The 13352-nt window shown below is 30.7% G+C and overlaps 1 protein-coding gene across 6 annotated transcripts; it reads left to right on the top strand.

Moving 5' to 3' along the window:
• The first annotated feature begins 2480 nt into the window (after nucleotides 1-2480).
• On the top strand, nucleotides 2481-13151 carry LOC143237088 (uncharacterized). 6 transcript variants are annotated; one of them, XM_076475943.1, is made up of 4 exons: nucleotides 3523-3702; nucleotides 5013-5132; nucleotides 5555-5663; nucleotides 5940-13151. In XM_076475943.1, the coding sequence occupies exons 3-4, from the start codon at nucleotides 5581-5583 to the stop codon at nucleotides 6574-6576; spliced, it is 720 nt and encodes a 239-aa protein (XP_076332058.1). In that variant the 5' UTR covers nucleotides 3523-3702; nucleotides 5013-5132; nucleotides 5555-5580; the 3' UTR covers nucleotides 6577-13151. The 6 variants fall into 6 exon arrangements, with proteins under 6 accessions (XP_076332061.1, XP_076332060.1, XP_076332057.1 ...); XM_076475947.1 differs by having other exon boundaries at nucleotides 3579-3702; XM_076475946.1 differs by lacking the exons at nucleotides 3523-3702; nucleotides 5013-5132 and adding an exon at nucleotides 2481-2978.
• Nucleotides 13152-13352: the final 201 nt, after the last annotated feature.

Below are 13352 nucleotides of genomic sequence, written 5' to 3' on the forward strand. Positions count from 1 at the left end.
ACTACAAACAGTCAGGTGTCACTTTAAATAATAAGAATGAGTTTTGTGATGATATTTTTATGTAAAGATCACAATGATTATTAAAATAATATGACTTTAGTCTGGTTTACCACCCATAATGTGATTCTTGCATGTGGTCACAGTATAATTTGTCTCTCAGAGAAAATCAGTTTTAACAACCACAAGAAACAATAAGATAAAATTACTCATTAAAGTTCCTGAATTTCCAAAAAACTTGTCTAAGACACGTGCCCGGCAACGGTCAGTCGCAAACTCTCTCTTTGTAAACCTGAAGATGACCTAGGAAGGTCGCAACGTTGGTCTCTGCTTATCAATAAAAATGTTAATACCCATACTAGTCGTTCTAAAATACATTTTTATTCAGAAGTTGCCAAGAACTGTATAACTTTGTTATGATTAACATGCCAGCGTTCCATGTGAACAACTGTTTTTTACTTCTTTTTGAACAACGTTAAAATCACCTTGGACAACAGTAAGAATTTCAAACTGTATGATTAAGGTCTCTAACTGATCCAAAGTTTCATCACAAGTCGTAATTTCTTGCAAATTGTACTTTACTTCCAGCAATGTGTGATTTTGTGTTTCATCTAAAGTAACTTTTGTCATCATTTGTATATCATTCTGTAAATCCAGAGATAAGATAAAAGGGCTTATTGCTGTGTATCATTTGAAATTAGTGAAAAATAATGATTAATTATTAATAAATACTTGATATTACAAAATAAAGTATGACAGTCGGTTTAAATATTTTTGTTACATAGTTTGGATATATCCGAATAAACAATTATATCCACTGAGTGTGAAATCGGGATTTACCCTACGGGCACCACAGAAAAGTTCTCTTAAACTCCAACATGTGAGAATATCCTCTTCTCGAAATAATCGCTAATCTTGCGTAACTGCTGCCATCTATGTCCTATACTGTGATACAGGGATGATTTTTAAGCATCAACTGACTGACCGACCATGTGGAACACGTGCTTTAACTTTCGTGTTCTGTAGCTGATTTTATTGATTTATGGGTGACTTAATTACTTACGTGTTACATTTGTAATACTTATCATTGTCTCTCAGCAATTACAGTACATATCCTCTTTCATGTGACAGTCTTTGAAATTCACCGATATAAGGCATTTCTATGTGGATAATTGATTATTTCTGGTGAATCAGCCTTGAAATTAATTACGCAGGAACTCTAATTAAAAAATAACATAAATAACAGCTTTAAATTATCTTAGATTAATTATATAAAAGCACGATTGTATTTAACTATCTGTCTGCCTGAAACGTTTCTCGCAAATTTTTTAATCATATGTTATAAATCTCATATCGTTAGGAAGGCCTATGTTTGAGAAGTCCGGATTACATATAAGATTTTCCATTCAAAATCACTTTACCTGTTTTTTTACTTAGTGAAACTTTTTAATGCAATGAAAGTGCTACACAATAGCGCTATGTTATTGTTATCACGTAATAGCTTGCTTCCATTTAAGCTTTAGTTGTTTTCTTTATTTGAAAAATACTTCACAGGTGTAACAGAAGAAATTCATTCGGATTTTATTCACGTGTTCAGATTATTTATATAATATGCATAACTCAAATCATACATATGTCATTTGCCACAAAATTCTATCAAAATTGTAAGCATGCTCTATGGAAAAAAAATGTAAAAAAAAAAAACAACTAAATATTGAATTCTTTAAACAGTTGGTAAACATTTTGTCTGAAATATTTTCGTTACAATAGTTCTTGATCAATCCCAAAACAAGATGATGAATATATTTACATTTGTCAATTTTGGTTTGTTTTGAATTTCGCACAAAGCTACACGAAAGCTATTTGCGCTAGCCATTCTTAATTTAGCAGTGCAAGATTAGATGGAAGGCAACTAGTTATCACCACATACCGCCAACGTTTGGGTTACTCTTTTATCAACGAATAGTGGAATTGACTGTTCCGTTATAACGCCCACACGGATGAAAGGGCGAGCATGTTTGGTGTGACGAAGATTTGCACCCGCGAACTTTGGATTAGAGGTTGTGTGCCTTAACCACCTAGCTATGCCGGGCCATTTGTCAAATTTAAATACAACCATGTATTGAAAGTATAAAGTACTAAATTTATTGTATTTAATAATGTCTTTGTATTGTTGTATTGTTGTTTGAAATTTCGGTGTTTCTGGTATTAATGTTTATGACGTCCTCTGGTGAGACAGCGATACATTTTCAGATTTACATCGCTAAAACCAGAGTTTCGATTCCCCTCCTTAGACGCAGCAGATAGACCGATATTCATTATATTTTCAGTACCTGAAAGAGAATACTTTTAATACATAACGAATATGTTTGTAACTACGTAAATCCAAACAAATGACCGACAGTCCAGGCTTGGCTTTGAAATGGGTCATTCAAAAATACAAATTTCAGCTTATGTCTATTAAACATCTAGTTCATCTAGGATTTTGAATCATCTACTTCATTATTGTATTCTAGGTTATTATCTTACCATGTAATTTATAGGTTTATTGGGTTTTCTGTATCAGTTTCCACTTTCTGTTCAATGATGTTATTATTGCTTTAGGAATTTTAGAGATAAGATTGTCTGATTTAAATTTTGAAGTTACAAAACTAAAAATGAAATTCAAGCAGGTACTTGCATCTGAAATACCTTTCCACCCATCTTCCCACAATGGAATTTTTGTTACAACTGCAACTCTCAATAAAATATAAATTAAGGTGGAAAAGCAGAGGTTTTGGAAGGATTCCTGATACTTGTGTAATATGCCACATGGAATCTGAGAGAATGTAGAATTACTGATATGTTAGAATAAATGATATATTTAGAATTTTGGATCACATTTTATTGACGGCAAAAGCAAAAACTAAAGGAAAGATTTTGAGTATTTGAGAAGTACATATATGAAAATGCAGAAGTGAAAATCAAGTAGTAATACTGGTGTAGGTTTTAGTTATTAAGACCAATGAGTAACTTACTTAAATAAGTTGGGAGAAAGTGTATAATGATGGTATCTTTAAATCACAGTGTTGACACAGAATGAGAGTTAACCATATATTTGTTGTAAGTCTTGTTTTACTGCTGTAATGGTTACTCATAGGTACTTCGAGCTAGTTATGTGTGTATATATACACACACTGCAAAAGCAATGTTTATTCTAAGTTGTGTACTATAATTTTACTTTGGTTGATTATCTGATTTATTACACTATTTAAGCTGTGTATTACTATCTCAAATAACTGGAAATTTGAATTTGAGCTTAGTAGTTAATTAAATATTAACATGTATTAAATTTGTTATTTGCCAACAAGATTGATACACACAATTTCCTTTTTTAACAGATTGTATTTTAATATACAAACATAAAAACAATACAATTTATAAAAATGGTTATTACTAATAGTTATTACAAATGATTGTTTATATATAATGGTTTTACAAACTTGGACAATACTGAGTCTTTTATCAGGTCTAGAACTGAATATTTTATTGACAATCTAAGTCTATGACAAGCAAGTTTGTTCTGAGTTGATATTATTGCATCTCGCTTAAGCTAACGTCTCTTTTGACTAACCTCCACCGTTAGAAGTTCACTTCTTACTGAAGAAGATATATAATGTCCTTGTAAAAATTATAATGTCCAAAGTTATTCAATGAAGTTGAATGGTTTGTAATATTCAAAATTTATAGTGTTCCTGGTCAAATTCTGTAGTTTTCCAATTAACAGGTGCTAGTCAGAATTATAGCCTCCTAGGCCAATAGCACACTGACAGTAGCTGTTCAGTAATACTTTCCTTCTGTCTCTCAGCTAGCCACTTTTTATAGTAATAATGTGAGATTGTAGATATTTCAACAATATTCTTGTGCATTTTTGCCAAACAAGTATTGTTGATTTTTACACTCAAGAACTTTCTACAAATTTCGGAGACAAGTGGGACTTGTTCAATACACAATTAAGAATATACATTACAGGCAAAAAAGAAAACTATACAGAAATAAGCATTGGTATTGAAATACATTTAAAACAGTAAATCTGTTACATGTATGTGTAGAAAGTTTATGCATGTGGTAATTTTGTTATAATGTTGAATAATTTCAAAGCCACTAAAACTGGTTATCTTCCCTTGCCTTCTTAAAAATTTTTACTAGTCTTAGTGATTTTTTGGCAGCCAAATCTATTTCTCATGTTTGACCAAATAAATTTAAAAGAGATAAACAGCCCTCCTTCTCGTAGGTAGTGAATCAGAAAAGTATCACCCCTGTCCATACTAAGAGAGAATATTTAACATATTCCTACTAGCTTTGGGAGACCTTGCGGATTTTTAATTTTATATTACGCTATTAATCAATGAAAATTTCATAAAAGCCTGGTCCAAGTTGTGTACTTTATAACCTAGTAATAATCATTAGGTTATTCTGATAACACCATAAGTAGAATTTTGTATTTTGCAAAAAATATAGTAAGTTAAATGTTAACTTTGACTATGAATTTTTAAAAACAGTCATTACTGATATACCAGGAACAAACCTCATTCATAAAAAGTTTACATATCCCTGTGAACCACAATGTTTAAAATTAATCTGTCTATTCTTTTCTTGATATAATGTTGGTAAATTTATTATTTTTTGAGAATCCTTGTTCAACTGACAAGTGTAGTATAACATCCTTTTTGAAAATCACTTTTAGCAGAAACTAGGATGGTACAGTATGTAATAAAATAGGATATAAGTAGAAGGGTTTAAAAAGAAACAAAATGATTCATTGGCTGAACACAGCTGTTTTAAAACTTGTATCAAATTTCATTTTATAAATAATTTTTTGATTGTTATTAATTAGATATTACTTTAAAGATGAAAGTTCATTAAAAATAATTGTGCTACATCCATTTTGGTTATTAGTTGAGTCATTTGATGTGGATTATAATAAAAGCATAGTAATAAACCACAATGATGTAAGGTATAACTTACTCATTTAGCCTTGTAGCATGACAATAGACTCCAGTCAAGACCATCTACTTTTCACATTGTTTACATGCTTGCAGTATTGTAAAGAAACATAAAGACCTGACATTTTTTAAACAGTTTACATAATAAAGGTATGTTCATGACACCAAGCTGATTATTTTAAACAGTAATTGTCAATTGAAAGAGTTGTGTCTTTTACATAAATATTATGGCAATGTGTATTCTTTGTTAATTTTTTTTTTCCTTTTACAGTTGTAATATGTAAAATGCTTAAAGACAAATGTTAATAGCTTTAACAAATAAATATGTATGTTATCTGGAGTCATCTTTACACATGCTGCTTATGCTAGTTTCTTTATGTAAGAGCTCTGAACAAATATATTATAAAACTTCAAAAAAAGCAATTTAATTTAGTTAATTTAGCATTAACTACATTTGAGAATTAATTGGAAGTGATACATTTGTTATTCACACTGGGAAATTAATGTTAGAATTTCTGTTTATTTGGTTATTTGTACTAATTTTGTTTCTTTGTTTTATATTCACAAATAAGGAAGAGACGGGTATGGAGTACAGGGTATGCATGTCCATCCTAGCAGGGACCCTCCAGTGTCAGTTTGTGTTTCATCACTGGGTAGTATACTGTTTTCATATGAAGAAAAGTGAGTATTCACATTTTGTAAGAAATATTTTGAGGAAATCTGTGCTTCTCAGGTACTAATTTGCAAAAGGTTTTATTTTCAAGCTCATTAGAAGCCATTCGCATTTATTAAATTATTCCAAAAAGTATTATGTAAACCATTATTACTTTGTACCAGTTAAATAAAAATATGAAACACAAAGTAAAATTACCATCTTTTTCTTTCTCTTAATATTGTTCTGTATTTGTGTAATTTTAGAAGTTGAAAAAAAAAATTTTTTTCTGATGTTTGTTACAGTTACCCAGAAAAACTAGACACTTTTGATACTTCATCAGACATATCAACTGTCTCTTCTTCACTTTATTTCTGTGAAGACCTTTCAGATGAGTGCATAGATCAGAACTCGTTTCTTCGGGCTTTCAACTTGATGGAAAAATCTCTCGTGGACAAGGGCGACTTTGAAAGTTTAAAACAAATTTTTCCATTGAGAAAGATTTCTCGTACAGATACCACTTCTCAGTTACAAAATTTGATAAAGTTAAATTATCACAGTCATGCTAATCGGATCTTTGAATACGTAGACCTTTGTTCCCCTCTTGGCCAACAGGTTCTTAGTCTTAATAAACATTTATTGGTTGAACAAAATTCTTCTCTTCTGAGCATTAACAAATGTGAAAAGTATTGTAAATTTTCTGTGGTTAGCCTTCACTCCGACATACACAAATTTCCACATTTGAGGAGCAGAGATATGCTAACAAAATATCCAATCACTTATCGTCCCTTAAAAAATAATCGTCAAAGTTCTTCTCATCTGTACTCTTTCAGTTTTCGTGAACGTCGTGAAAGGTTAAGAGTTTTACAGACAGGTGAGAAATTATTTCCATATTGTATGAAATATTGTTTTATATTCAAAACAGACAAGAGAAAAGATTAGGCCACCACAAATAACAAACTTTTTTTTTCGTGTTTTTAAAGGTTTAATCCTGTTTTATGAAAACAGTAATACAAATTTAAATAAAGATGGGATATAACTCGTTGATAAAGAGTTATTACACCTTTCTCTTGTGGAAATAAATGTGGTTTTAACCTTTAATAACGGTAGGTCACTGTGTGCATGTCACAACCTTTTACAGACTTACATTCAAATTCTAATTAAAATAGGTTATTATCATTGTATACAAATAAATTTGACATCAAAACATAGTTAATAAATCAAATTTTAATATTATTTTAGTATTAAGTTCTTTATTACATAAAGAAATATTTTTAACATTTTTAATCTCCCCTGGTATAAAAATAGTGACATTTGCTTTCTGGATTTTTCATTTTCTCTAATTTATTTACTACCTTTTTTAAAAAGTATGCAATTTAATATAAATTACTCATTATGATATACATATTATTCAGGCAAAGCATAATTTTTATAGCCTTCCTGCTTATTTGCTTATGGAGACTGAAACTAGAAAATTGGACCCATTTGCCACACCCACCTGTTGTGTCCTCTTTTTTGCAACTTGTCAATAGTTTTCTATGATATTTATGACATTATTTATAACCAGTATAAAATGATACTAACAGTTAACATTTGCTGATAATGAGGTGTCTGTTTTTTGTATTTTAGTGAACAATGTGTAAGCATGTTTTCTTACTTATATAAAAAAAACAGCATTGAAGAAAACTGAAATTCTACATTTTGAACTAGTGAATCCTCAGAACTATATTTCAATTAGGAGGCAAAGCACATAACATTCTAGTGGCATTAAAATTTAAGAACTTCTTTTACATGGAGTAAGAACTGAGAATTAACAACACATAAGAAAAGGATAATGAATGAGACCAGGAGAATAGCTGTATGGAGGATTGATTATACTTCATAAGAATTATATACATACATAATTTAGTGATGTGGACTGGCATCATTGATGTTTGATGCCTGTGTATTTGGCTCACATCAAATTTCTATTCACATAACATTACTTGGGTATCAGAAATGTGATAGAGGAAGGATTAAGTAATCTTTATAGTAAGTTTTTATTCTGTTTCCCATGTGGTTTAGTCCATTTGTTATGTCAACTCTATGAGCTTGGCTTCGTTCCCTTAGGGTTTAGACCAACCCATTTTCTATGAAGTTGCACATAGTAATATTCATTGTAGTGCGGAATTTACTAGAATTTGGTAAACTTTTAGTAAACATTGAGTGAAAGGTAATTTTCATATTAAGAATAAAGATACTTAATTTCATCTTACAGTTTTTGTATTTAATTTGACCAACCTCTAGAACATCTTAAGTGAATATCAGAAGTTTTTGTTAAAGTTTTGTTTTTGCCTATTATTTTCTTTGTTTTGACACTAACTTTAGTGAAGTTTTTAATGTACAATGAAATAAAAAGTTGGAAAACATGGTATAAAAGTAACAGCATCTTTTTAATTCTTTGAATGTATCCTTTTGTGAAATTTTCAATGCTATTAAATCCAAAGTTTCAACTGTTAATGTTTGCCTTCTTTTAATTTTATGGTCTGATGCCTTATACTTTGGACTATTCTCCTCTGTCAAAAGCAGTAAATCTCAGCAAGACTACATTAGTTGGCTCCTGGCATGGCCAGGTGGTTGAGGCGTTCGACTCGTAATCCGAGTGTCTTGGGCTTGAATCCCCGTCACACCAAACATGCTCGTCTTTTCAGCTGTGGGGGTGTTATAATGTGACGGTCAATCCCACTACTTGTTGGTTAAAGAGTAGCCCAAGAATTGACAGTGGGTGGTGATGACTAGCTGCCTTCTCTCGAGTATTACACTGCTGAATTAGGGATAAGCTCATGCAGCTAGCCCTCATGTAGCTTTGTATGAAATTCAAAACAAACAAACAAGCAAATCCATTAGTTGTTTGTTACAAACACAAACATGAAGCCCAGATGACTTTTATATTCACTAGTAGTTATTAAAATAGAAACTTGTGTAGCTTTAAAATATGCATTTTAGATATGTAGGTGTGATTTAAGTAATTTTCTTGAGATGTGTGAAAGGATGGATGGGACTTCTGTAATGGGTTTAAGAAATTTATTGATATCTCAGCAAATAACAAAGTCAGAGTTTCAAAATTTATGTTCTTGCTTATCAATGTGGGTAGTTCATATTTCTTTTGGGTTGTAAGTTTCACCAGCTTTATATCTGATTTTAGAACATTCCGAAATAGAGGAATTGAAGTGCAAATACATTTGACACAGAAGTGAGAAGACTGAGAATTTTCTTTTGAAATTAAAGGGTTAAAACTTAACTAAGATTACTTTTAGAAGTGTAAACTATATTTTAACATAAAATATATTTACATACATTGATAATAAAATACTTAATTAACTTTTGAATCTAATCATTTAAAAGGTTGTGACATATACACTTTCACCCTGTTGTGCATGTGTTAAAGGTCAAATTTTGACTACACTTTATATAAACAATTGTGGTGTAGTATCTTAGTATATTATTTTTATTTTGTAAAGTTTTTAACATAACTCTATAAACTTAGCTAAATAAAAAGTTGTTTAATTTTTCATTTAGGAGATGATAAAAGGCAAGCTTTTAAGTCTGTGGTTTTGAGTTTATACACACTATTTTATGAGTACTGGTTGAAGTATTAAGATTTTAGTTTGAGGATCAAAATGGGGCACTTAGAACTTACTCTCAGCTGAATCATGGGAAAAGTCTTATTTTCTTGTTTGTATTTTAAGTAGATATAAATATTTGGATATTATGAAGAATGAGATGCCTTGATTTTAATGATTGTTGAACTGGGAAACTGATTTTATTGGTGGGCTGTTTTTTTTCCAGTGTAAAGTCTTGTTTGTTGTGAGGCAGTACTTTGTTTGGAAACATTTTAAGGTAAATTGGCTGCTGATTTTTTTATTAGCACTCCTGAAGACATATTGTAGAAAGTTTCATTTCTTGCAGCATTTAGTAGGAAACGTCTACATCTAACTTGCCTACCAGAGAACAGTAAATATAGTTCAGGAATGACAAATATATGTACAGAACATTATGATTTATATTTGTCTAAAATATAAGGTCTAAAAAAGGTCTATATTTTTGTGTTTTGATGCCAAAAGTTTGTTTTCTGCTCATGTTTCTTACTTTCACACTGTGGAACTAAGATAATTGCTACAGGTGGCAGCATTTGATGCATAACAAAACTAATGTATATGATTACTGTAGAAGCTCCTATCAAGATAAATGTATTTCATTACAGAATTAAACATTATTCTTGCACATGCACTATAATAATAGTTTTGTTTCCATGCAGTGTAGATTTTATATATTTTTTTTATAGAGATAATTTGCACATGTTGATTTTTATTTGTATCACAGATTTTACAATTAATCTTAGGTTCATATTGTACCAATGTATATTGCTGTATACTTATGACAGCTTTTTTTTTATTATCCAAGTATAATTTTATGAGTTAAAACAGTCTTTTTAATATTTTTACATCTTGCACAACTAAACAAGATGCATTTTCATTGGGCACTAAGGCTGTTAAAATTATTATTTTAATTTTTGATATACACAAAAATATTTATTCTGTATATTTAAAACATCTCATTGAAAAAAAGACTTAGTAAATAATACTTTTTTTTTCTCGTTAATTTTATTGGTGATGTTTGTTTGAACATAGCCATGACTATCGTTCTCAACAAAAATCGTAAAACTCAGATGTTTTCAAAGACCTCTGACCATAGTAGTACTACTGAACAGATGAATAAACACAGTATAGTAAATAGAGAAGAGCAAAATGAATCGGAAGCTTTAGGAAGTAACTTAAGCTTTACTTATTCATTCTTAGACCATCCCAAGAAAGAGTTATTTAAACAGTTACTAGGAAAACTATCTAGTCTGTCAAGTGAAACAAAAGATACTCATACCAAGAAACCTTGGCTACCTTTAAGGTTTAGTTCTTCCATGTCCCACCGCAAACAGATTACAGTCTTAAAGCTGCCTCGTTGCTGTGTAAAACTTATTGACATAGCAAAGGAACTTGAAAAGCTCAAAACTAAATTTAAATATAATGAATGCAGTGTAAAGGTATTGAGAAATGGTTTAACTTCAGGATATAGATCTAAAGTTGTATTTCAACATTTGCCAGCACATACAGTAAAAACTCCAGTTTCAAATGGGTGGAACACAGCTCGAAAATTACTGAAAAATCAAAAAGAAGTAGCTTTTTTGGGAAAACAGTCAAACTACCGTGTTCAACAGCACTAACAGAAGTAGTAAATGTTGCAAATATGGAATTAGTAATAATTATCTGTCACCTCCTATTAAACAGACACCAATTTCTGTAGAAAATAAGGAGAAACAAGAGCCCATTAGTGCAACAAATTGGGAAACAAATATATGCATTGGAGATGATGTCCCTCCCATTTCGAACCCTTGTACTTTGAAGGTTGGTACTTGTCTTAATAGTCATCTGGTCAGACATTCCTCAAGAGCTTCCCAGAAAACCAGATACAATAGCTTGTATAGCTGTAATTCAAGTCACTTTTATAACAAACAAAAGAAATTGAAACATTTTGAAATCAACCAGCCAGTCATAGCCACTGAAGGGTCAACAGACAATCTTCACTACATGCCACACAGTTCTGTGGGAGACCAACACACAGTAGGGATACTTAATAGTTCCCAGAAGATAAACACTCCCAGGAATTTGTTGTCATTTACAAGTTTAGGTGTACATGATAATCTCCAAGCTGGTCAGTGCTTGAAATTTTCTGAAGGTGAAAGATATTTACCCATTACCAATAACATTTCACCACTTCTCTCATCAGCAAAAAAGTGTAGAATTCCCATACAGGAGCCAAACTGTAGTGCTTCCCCACTTTCACCATTTAAGTTTTTCTCCACTGGAGACAGAAACTTTCCACATTTTCAGAAGGAACCAACAAAATGGCTGTTTAAATGTAATGGTTGTGGTTTTGCAGCAAGTTTTATTTCTCGTGCCCAGGCTGAAATGGACATAACACACCACTGTACATCTTATCATGCTGTTATAGACCCACATTACCATCTGACAGAGTATTCCTTGAATTTTGGAGATCATACAGAGGTTGTAATTGAGGCTTTTGTGGGATGTGCAGTGATATCTCCAACAAAGAGCCCAAGTATAGATCGTAGATTATCAGCAAAAGCAGAGAGTAGCCTATTTCAAGCAAGTGACTGTTCATGGCAGTTCTTTTCCTGTTATGGTGCTCTTAATGATGTTGCGAATTTAGATATATAAATATGAACTAGAACCTGTTTAACTTGAGTGTATTTTAAGCAGCTTTTTACTGTATATGTGGTTTTAATGGTGTTTTATCCAAGTAAGGCCTTGAATATTGATTGTACATGTATACATTTTGTAATTGGTGTTTTTTTTTTCTTTCTTTCGATAAATTGCTCTTGCTCTAAGAAGAAATTCCAAATATATTTATGGTGATTTAATTTCTTTGATGTTAGTGATTTTGTTATTATATCATAAAATATATTGGTATTGACTGTGTAACATGAATGGGTTAACAGTATGAGTTTTGTTAAAATTCTTTTTTTGTCTAAAAAATGTATTGGTATTTTCAGAACTTAAGGGAAAAAATTTAATCAGCTTTCTTTGGGAATTTTTGTAGTAATAAATGAAGGTTTGTTTCAGTAAACCCTGCTTGGATTTCATTTGAATTTCAATTTCAGCATTGTCCTGGTTAGCCTAGTGTCTTTCAGTAGTACTGCACCAAAACGGCTTTATTGAGTTGCTCATACAAATCAGAATATGCAGAATCCAGTGTATTATGTGTGAATAATTTATCTTACCCAGGAGTACTTTATTGTTGTGTTCCTTCCTGAAAATTAAACTCAGTACAAAGGTAATATTTTCTTATGTTATTAAAAGGAAGCCTTGATAAACAGTCTCATTTGTAATTTTGGAACGAATTTTATATTGGTGTGTGTACTATACAGATTTTGTTTGAAAATATGAGTAATATTTTGTGATGTTTCTGGTATATAAACATATTTTTTCAAGTTATTAAATTTTTTTATCAGTGAAAGCACATTAGATGTCTTTTGTAGAGACAGCTTGAAAGGGTGTGCTATGTAAGATACTATTTTTTTGTAACTAATAGCAGTTATGTAGCTTTCAAAAATAAAACAGTGGGTTTGCTGTCTTTTTTTTTTCCCTCAAACATAATTATTCAGCAGCATGAGTTGAATGTTCCTGTAAAAAAATGCACTTGTAATAAAACTAATACTAAAACAGGACTTTTTATTAAAATATTTCATCTTTAACATTTTTCAGAAATAGTTTTAATGTTTTGCAGGTAGGTTAAAAGAACTGAAACTAGTAGCCAAATTTAAGATGTTTTTTTTTTATTTATTTATTTGTCTTAATTTAAAGACCTGTTACAATAGTATGCCTGTTGGTTTCTTTAAAGGAACATTGTTAAAACTTCTGTATATTTGTTTGTCAATAAAGACAGTCATTATCATGAAGCTACATCTATAGTATTGTTATAGCATTATAACATCTTCACAAAGCAGGGATATTGTTATGTTATAGCCATGTTTTCCCTTGAGAATGCAGTCACTGGGCTATTTTAATGAAATACAAATAATGTGAAACAATTTTTTTTAATGAACTTGTTTTTATACATGTCTCTAATGATCAAACTTATTGTTATTTGTGAAGGATGTTAAA

The sequence above is a fragment of the Tachypleus tridentatus genome, chromosome 13 (assembly GCF_004210375.1).
Source record: "Tachypleus tridentatus isolate NWPU-2018 chromosome 13, ASM421037v1, whole genome shotgun sequence".
Classification (NCBI taxonomy): domain Eukaryota; kingdom Metazoa; phylum Arthropoda; class Merostomata; order Xiphosura; family Limulidae; genus Tachypleus; species Tachypleus tridentatus.